Consider the following 9,534-nt stretch of genomic DNA (forward strand, 5'->3'; position numbering starts at 1 on the left):
GATCAGCCCTGTCGGACAGCGGACGGCAGATCTGCCCTGACTGCTTTGTGTGAGGGTCTGACAGACAACTGTCAGAGCAAGAGAAAAAGCAGCTTTGATGCGCAAAGAACTGGCTTCAAGTTACAAAACCGCTTTAATCTTATAAGGAAGACAACGGCAACTCTGACAACCTAGAGTACATTAGAGTACTGTCTTAGAAACTTCCTGCTCTGTCTTTGCTAACTTGATGTGGAATAGAGTTCCATGTAGTTATGGCTCTATGCTGTCTTCGCTAACTTGACATTGAACTATTGGACATTATTGTAAACTTAATTAAGTGATTAAACTTAAGTTATTAACTAAAATGTTACGATTGAGAAACAACAGGGGTCATAATTGAAGTCTATTACTATTATCACTCAATAATTAAACTCAATTAACCCTCCTGGTATGATATCTGTAGTGTAAACCAATAAACCAAAAGGGAAAGAAACACACAAGCTCATAACTTTAGCTGAAAAATGCTACACATGCACGCAAGCACACACACACACACACACACACACACACACACACACACACACACACACACACACACACACACACACAGACAGACACACACAGACACACACTCCATACTGAGCACAAGGTGAAATCTCAATCTAGGATTCACCTTGTGCTAAAATATTTAAACCTCTCAAATAAAACCCCACTTCAAACAAACGTGTGAGAATGCTAGCCTCAGGGCGCCAACCAGAGGACGCTCTGCTATGCTACTGGGACACGGGTTTCAAAGGTTGCCAGCTCACCTCAAGGTTTCGGAATGACACAGCAGGGAGGGTGCTCAGGGCGATATGGGGGGGAAAAAGTTGAGTAAAACATGTTACCGTTAGGAATACTAGTTTGGCTTATCAACGAAGCGGCACAGATCTGATCTGAGAGCAGTGTTCATCGAAGCACGTTACGATGAGCGGGTTAACATGTACTGATCCCTGAACCGTTTTTATCCACATTTGCAGCCTCCCTAGTGTAATGCAGCGAACAGGAAGATATGCTGTGACGTGCACTTTAAACTCCATTTGAATAATAAATCACTCCACAGTAACTGAGCTATCCCTCACCCTGACACTGATCACAATCCCTTTGAGAAGGTCAAGGAACACACACCAGACCTAGGTTCAAATACTATTTGAAAAAGATCTGGACTTGATTGAGCCTGGTGCAATGGACCAATGGAATAGTCCCAAAAGTGCACACACTGCCCATCTAGCACTCTAGGCAGACTAAAGCAAACACAAAGTATTTCTAATATTATTTGAATCCAGGTCGAAGCACACAGTGGAGGCTGCTGAGGGGAGGACGGCTCATAACAATGGCTGGACTGGAGTCAACGGAGTGGTATCAATCACTTGGAAGCCACGTGTTTGATACCACTCCATTGACTCCATTCCAGACATTGTTATGAGCCGTCCTCCCCTCAGCAGCCTCCACTGACGCACATACAGTTGAAGTCGGAGGTTTACATACACCTTAGCCAAATACATTTAAACTCAGTTTTTCACAATTCCTGACATTTAATCCTAGTACAAATTCCCTGTCTTAGGTCAATTAGGATCACCACTTTATTTTAAGAATCTGAAATGTCAGAATAATAGTAGAGTGAGTTATTCATTTCAGCTTTTATTTATTTCATCACATTCCCAGTGGGTCAGAAGTTTACATACACTCAATTCGTTTTTGGTAGCATTGCCTTTAAATTGTTTAACTTGGGTCAAACTTTTTGTGTAGCCTTCCACAAGCTTCCCACAATAAGTTGGGTGAATGTTGGCCCATTCCTCCTGACAGAGCTGGTGTAACTGAGTCAGGTTTGTAGGCCTCCTTGCTCGCACACGCTTTTTCAGTTCTGCCCAAAAAAATATATAGGATTGAGGTCAGGGCTTTTTGATGGCCACTCCAATACCTTGACTTTGTTCTCCTTAAGCCATTTTGCCACAACTTTGGAAGTATGCTTGGGGTCATTGTCCATTTGGAAGACCCATTTGCGACCAAGCTTTAACTTCCTGACTGATGTCTTGAGATGTTGCTTCAATATATCCACATAATTTTCCTTCCTCATGATGCCATCTATTTTGTGAAGTGCACCAGTCCCTCCACAGCAAAGCACCCCCACAGCATGATGCTGCCACCCCCGTGCGTCACGGTTGGGATGGTGTTCTTTGGCTTGCAAGTACCCCACTTTTCCTCCAAACATAACGATAGTCATTATGGCCAAACAGTTCTATTTTTGTTTCATCAGACCAGAGGACATTTCTCCAAAAAGTACGATCTTTGTCCCCATGTGCAGTTGCACACCGTCGTCTGGCTTTTTTATGGCGGTTTTGGAGCAGTGGCTTCTTCCTTGCTGAGCGGCCTTTCAGGTTATGTCGATATAGGACTCGTTTTACTGTGGATATAGATACTTTTGTACCTGTTTCCTCCAGCATCTTCACAAGGTCCTTTGCTGTTGTTCTGGGATTGATTTGCACTTTTCGCACCAAAGTATGTTCATCTCTAGGAGACAGAACGCGCCTCCTTCCTGAGCAGTATGACGGATGCGTGGTCCCATGGTGTTTATACTTGCGTACTATTGTTTGTACAGATGAACGTGGTACCTTCAAGCATTTGGAAATTGCTCCCAAGAATGAACCAGACTTGTGGAGATCTACCATTTTTTTCCCTGAGGTCTTGGCTGATTTCTTTTGATTTTCCCATGATGTCAAGCAAAGAGGCACTGAGTTTGAAGGTAGGCCTTGAAATACATTCATAGAACGAACACACACACACAGTCACTCTCTGCCCTCTGCAGCACTCCTGTCCCTCTTTCTCCAGCTCACCCTCTACTCTTTTCCTTCTTAATAGAAAAACAGCATGTCATTTCAACAGAGAAGAGAACAGAAACAATCAAAGTGGCAATTACGGCCCAGAAAGAAGATTAGAATGCGTCAAACTGAGTCAATGACAATGAGGGCATTGCTTTGTGAGTTCATTACAGTTCTGGTCAATTTTTCCCTCTCTGCTCTAATAGCACAGTGGCTCTGATGTGTAGAGAGGGAGAGAGAGAGGGGGAGAGAGAGAGAGAGAGAGCGAGAGAGAGAGAGAGAGAGAGGGCAGCCTACTGCAGCAGCGGACCTGGAAGGAAACAAAGCAGCAGCTCCCCCTGGTGTAAAGGAGAGGAATTAGATGTAATGGAACACAGAGTATACTCACAGTGAAACCAACATTTTCATGGTATGCCCACTTTTCACATATCAAGTCACTGATACTACACAACCCTGCAGTGTCTTTCAGCTCCACACATTTCAACCATTATTATCCCTTCATCCCTCTATCCTCTTCCCCCTGTCCTCTTCCCTCTGTCCTCTTCCCCCTGTCCTCTTCCCTCTCTTGAGTGAGAAGAGTAGACAGACACCCAGGCTTGTGTGTGTGCTTGTGTGTGTGCCCGTGTGTGTGTGTGTCTGTGTGAAGAGGCCTGACTAATTATAATCCATTAACCCCTGTGTTGGTTAGAGCCCAGGCCCCAGGGCCCCTTCATTAATTAAAGAGGTTCCTGAGGAGCGGCCCCAGCTGGAGTACAGAGTACTACACACCTGCCAGGGGACAGAGGGTGTCTGACACTACTCACTACGGCTTTCAGGGACACACACACTTACGAAAGGGACCAGGACTTCATCCGCTCGCAGTAAACAACCATTTATCATAGAGACAGGGAGCGATGGAGCAAGTAGAGCACAGGGAGAGAAAGAACAGAGAGATAAAAAGAGGAGGAGAGTATGAGGAAGAAAGGAAAAAAGTAGGAAAAATCTCATTTAGGACAAGTAGAAAAGAGAGGCAGAAAGAGACAGAACAAAATAGATAAGGAAAGAGAGAGAGAAAGAGAGAGTGAGACAGAGAGAGAGAGGGCTGGGTACCGTACAGTGCAGTAGGGCTGAGACAGGGTTGACAGGCAAAGAGGGTGTCAGCACAATGTCACCAGCCATTACTGGACGTGACAAACGCCTCCCCCAGCAAGGTGAACATTATTTTTACACACACACACACACACACACACACCACTTTGACCAACTCTTCCATGCATAGGCAAACCACAATAGTCACAACACTACTAGAACAGCACCGGTGGTAATACTGTCAAACTTAGTTTTGATGTAACATGGTTTCCAGCTTTACCTGCAAAAATGTATCTTCCTACCTTTCCTACAGCTCAGTTGGTCTGTATCAAGTTTGGCAGTGATACCGTCTTCTCCAGCCAAAAGCCCTTTACATTTCTGGCACTTTTCCCTCATAGCACCTGCACTTTTGTCAAGTTAAGCATAAATTATATGTAAGCATTTTCTTACTTCTTCGTCCTTGAAGATGTTTGCTTTATGGTATGTGTGTGGGGTAAAGGTATGGGTAAAGGTGTATGTGCGTGTATATGTGAGCGTACCTGTATGGTCCCATCCTCTCGTCCCAGCCCCACGGCTGAGGTCTGTGTGCAGATAGCAGTGCAGCGGATACGAGACTCCTGCTCCTCTGACTGGAACATCACCGCTCCTGTCCTCCCATTCCTCACCTGACACACACACACACACACACACACGTCAGCCTGCTGGCTTAACCCCTGTCACATCTGTAAGACATCATTGTGTGTGTGTGTGTGTGTGTGTGTGTGTGTGTGTGTGTGTGTGTGTGTGTGTGTGTGTGTGTGTGTGTGTGTGTGTGTGTGTGTGTGTGTGTGTGTGTGTGTGTGTGTGTGTGTGTGTGTGTGTGTGTGTGTGTGTGTCCAGCCCAGCCCTCTCACCTGCAGTCTGTTGCGGTTGTCGGCGGCGACCACGATGATGTCACCGTTGTTAAAGAGCACGTCAGAGTCCCTCTTCAGACAGACAGCCGAGGAGGTGTGGACCTTGTTAGTCTCCCATACCTGAGATACACACACACACACCACGGCATTACATTTATTATGCCATTAAAAAGGTTCAATAGTTAAGTACAATATGGCACGGAAAGGGTTAACTGATGAAGACTGATTGGACAAATTATTGACAGAGAGAGACACACACACACACACACACACACACACACACACACTTACCCTGACGGTCTGGTCGTCAGAGCAAGAGAGCAGTAGAGATCCGTCGGGGGAGAACTGGACTCCGTGGACCCAGCTCAGGTGACCACTACAGTCAGCCATCTTCTTATTGGTCTCTATGTCCCACAGCTGGAGGGAAGAGACGTATGATGTCATATCCTGCCGTATGATGGTGTAGTAGTTTGATAGCCACCATATGTGTGTGTACCTACATGGTACAATGTAACAGGAAGACAGTCAACAGGCTGTGTGTGTGTGTGTGTGTGTGTGTGTGTGTGTGTGTGTGTGTGTGTGTACCTCCACAGCATAGTGTGACAGTGCGATGGCCACCAGGTTGCTGCTGGGACAGGCATGACAGTACTGCACCGTGCTCAGACGACTGGTCCGGATCTCCAACAACATGGCCGCCGTCTCTACGTCAAACACCTGGGAACAGCAGGAGGGATCTGTCACTACACCATAGCTGGTGATGGCTCTCTTGTGCAACTGCCAATATGTGAGGCACAAAATGGCTTCCATGCATAACCTAGTGATAGCTTTCTAGACACTTCTTGATGGCCCCTTGGAGAGCTCAGAGGTTGTTAGGTCGGCCCATGTAGAGGTCTAATTGTAAGTCGCTCTAATTGTAAGTCTTCGCTAAATGACTCAAATGTGAACTGTAAAGGACATGACAGGATGGGATTGGATGTAAGCAATATGGTATTAGCCTCATAAGCTGTTAAGTGAAGTCTCAACTGCAGGATGGCATTTATTGTCATGAGTCTTGCCCTGGAGGCACCTGTTTTGTTTTCATGAATTTTTACGATATAGAAAATTCTGACTTTGCAGCTGGCCCATCTAGCGGAAACCGCTCAGTTCTGCCTCCAGGGCAAGACTCATACAATAAATGTCAACCTGAGTCTCAACCATCGATTGATTTCCATATCTTCCAACTGGGCAAAGTGTGGGATTGTGAGGGGAAAAGCAGACCGAAGAAAAGAGAGGGAAAGAGAGAGAGATTGAAGTGGAAAACAAAGAGTTCTAAATGTGCCAAAAATATATAAATAACCTGTCTGTTCTTTTCTCAATACTAGCCTACAAACTGACACAACTCTGACATTCAACGCCACGCTGATTCCTGGAGTGGAGAGAACAGACACGGGCACACAGAGACCTATACATTTCCCAGGAGTGGGACGGCTTCATTCTCAGTCAGAACACATGCTTCTACCCTATGATGGACAGACAGGCCCAAATACCAAACATGAAAGACAAGTTGTCCAGGGAATTTTCATTGCTTCACAGACAGATTGCTCTAGGACAAGTTGCTAGACAAGAACATACTGCTAAACACAAATATATTGACAGCTAGGCTATGCTCTTTCCATGACATAGACTGACCAGGTGGATCCAGGTGAAAGCTATGATCCCTTATTGATGTCACTTGTTAAATCCACTTCAAATCAGTGTAGATGAAGGGGAGGAGACATGTTAAAGAAAGATTTTTAAGCCTTGAGACAATTGAGAAATGGATTGTATATGTGTGCCATTCAGAAGGTGAATGGGCAAGACAAAAAATGTAAGTGCCTTTAAACGGGGTATGGTAGTAGGTGCCAGGCGCACCGGTTTGTGTCAAGAACTGCAACGCTGCTGGGTTTATCACGCTCAACAGTTTTATCAAGAATGGTCCACCACCTAAAGGACATCCAGCCAACATGACACAACTGTGGGAAGCACTGGAGTAAACATGGGCCAAACATCCCTGTAGAATGCTTTCGACACCCTGTAGAGTTCATGCCCTGATGAAATTAGGCTTTTCTGGGGGCGGGGGGTGCAATATTAGCAAGGTCTTCTTAATGTTTTGTACACACAGTGGAGATACTAGTAATTATGTGGTTAATATGCATACTGATGCATGTAAATATTCAACAGATACTCTAAATACATACAAGTGAAGAAACACAAACAAGGTCCACACACACAAACACAATACCGTATATCAGGGTATTTTAAAGAATGACATGTATGTGTGCTACTATACTTAAGAGCAGACACCATGGGCCTGTTAAGCTACACAGTTAGGCTACAGGAAGGTCTAGACTTTACAATGAACTGACAGTATGTTGTTTACTATATCGTATAACTGTTTTTATTGATAAACAACTAGAATAGACACATTTACAAGTTGTAGGCCACTTAGGTATGTATGCAAGCTTGGGGTGATGTCATAATGGTTAGAATCTTGGCTGAGTGAACATTCCGGGACACAGTCAATCTGGAGAAAGACAGTCCATAGGACAGCAGCCTACTCTTTCTCAAATTAATATTTCCAGGACCAATAAGGTGGTGTATATAAATTAATTTCTGCCGATTGATGTTATGCAGTCAAATGATTTTGTGAAATCCATTTGCTGATTTAAATAATGTATTTTGCAAGGTTATTTTATGTGTAAATGAAGTCATGATAAACTTTTGATGAAATATTACAGGTAAGATAAAGAGAAAGATGGGTAGCATAAGCGGTTTATTACCTGTTTGAATCTAATTTGTTTGTATATTTATTTGTTTGTATATTTGTTTCTGCTATAATTGATTAGGGCTGGCACAATTAACGTATAATCGTGTAACCGACGATTATGGATGAAGACCGTCATGAAAATAAAAATAACCGTCATAAATGTGTTTTATTTGTTTGTGTGGAACAAACAGCTGACTGAAGACGGGATGGCCAGGAATTAGAGCTAACCACATACACTATCATCACCATAGAATAGTGGGTCATCACTGCCTTTTGAAAAGGTACCTATTAAGTTGACCTCTCTCGCCTCCTTTCAGGTCTGTCCATTATTGCCTCTGGTGATAAGAACCAGAGTACTGAAAAGAAAGTTCCGATGGAGGGGAATAAAAAAAGAAGAACCAGTGTTGGTGTAGCGGATGGCAGCTAGCTTGTTGAAACCCCTTGTGGGTTCTTATTTTCACTCTTCACTATTTTCTACACTTAGTTCTTAATTTCTTTGGACATTTTATCAATAAAAAAAATCATTTCTTAGCATCAAAAGGTTTGTGTGTGTGAAAGTTGTTTTGTCGGTCAGACAAGGCCCAATGCTGTTGAGTAAAATGTAGGCCTAGATGTGGCACTGATATCAGCTACACACACAAACACAGTAGAGGAGTCCATTGAAACCTACTAACTAGCATTAGCAACAGCAGCACTAACCTCCAAGCTAGAAGTAGCGCACAGCTACAGAAATAAGTGCCAGCTGTATTGGTTAGCAGTGCCAGCTAGTGGCACCAGCTAAAATACACTGAACAAAAATAAACGCAACATGCAAAGTGTTGGTCCCATGTTTCATGAGCTGAAATAAAAGATCCCCGAAATTGTCCATATGCACAAAAAGCTTATTTCTCTAAATGTATGTGCACAAATGTGTTTACATCCCTGTTAGTGACTATTTCTCCTTTGTCAAGATAATCCAGCCACCAACAACATTCCACATGCCACAATCAACAGCCTGATCAATTCTATGCAAAGGAGATGTGTCAATTTGTAAGTCGCTCTGGATAAGAGCGTCTGCTAAATGACGTAAATGTAATGTAAATGTGTCGTGCTGCCTGAGGCAAATGGTGGTCACATCAGATACTGACTGGTTTTCTGATCCACGCCCCTACTTTTTCTTTTTTTAAAGGTATCTGTATTCCTATATCTATAGTCCCAGTCATGTGAAATCCATAGATTAAGGCCTAATTAATTTATTTCAATTGTCTGATTTCCTTCTATGAACTGTAACTCAGTAAAATCTTTGAAATTGTTGCATGTTGCGTTAATATTTTTGTTCAGTGTAGTATTAGCCATAGAATGAGCATTAGCTCATGTACCCCAGTTACCAAAGTCCATTCAACTTTCTGCCAGCTCCTACTCTGATGAATCGCAACATGCTAAACAAATCTGGTCCGAGTCATGGAGCTCCGCCAGGGGACCACCCCTCAGTCCGTGTGCCCACGCCACGGCCCCATGGAGCAGAGCAGAGGTTTACTCAACACACACAGACACACAAACACATCCCACTCACAAAGACTGCGTTCCTGGCAGCACAGATGATGCTCCTGCCGTCTGCTGACCAGGTGCTGCACTTCACTATGACCTCCGTCTGCTCACTCTGCTCCGGGAACATGTCCGCCACATCTATGGACTTCCACTCATTGGCCGAGGACACCTCCCACAGCTGAAACACACACGCAAGCACACACACATGAACACACGCATGTACACACACATACACACAGGTAGGCACGCAGACATGCACGTACACATACATGCACAGAAACACGTACACACACACACACATCCTCACACACACACACACACACCCTCATGCACAGGTGCGTACAATTAATATGTTTCAATACATTCTAGTAGTCTACACCTAAATGAAAAGCCTTTATCTACATTTGCTAATACAAACACACAA

At 44.0% G+C, this 9,534-nt stretch overlaps 1 protein-coding gene across 1 annotated transcript; it reads right to left on the minus strand.

Annotated features, from left to right (window-relative positions):
* Positions 1-4,081: 4,081 nt before the first annotated feature.
* On the minus strand, positions 4,082-9,288 carry LOC311119404 (apoptotic protease-activating factor 1-like; the record flags this gene model as incomplete). The annotated part of the gene is made up of 5 exons (XM_084194104.1): positions 4,082-4,570; positions 4,799-4,918; positions 5,090-5,215; positions 5,384-5,512; positions 9,136-9,288. Coding segments are annotated over 5 exons (747 nt in total), but the record flags the coding sequence as incomplete, so codon positions are not given.
* Between the last annotated feature and the right edge of the window lie 246 nt (positions 9,289-9,534).

This window comes from Coregonus lavaretus (assembly GCF_964263955.1).
Source record: "Coregonus lavaretus genome assembly, contig: HAP1_SCAFFOLD_10139, whole genome shotgun sequence".
NCBI lineage: Eukaryota > Metazoa > Chordata > Actinopteri > Salmoniformes > Salmonidae > Coregonus > Coregonus lavaretus.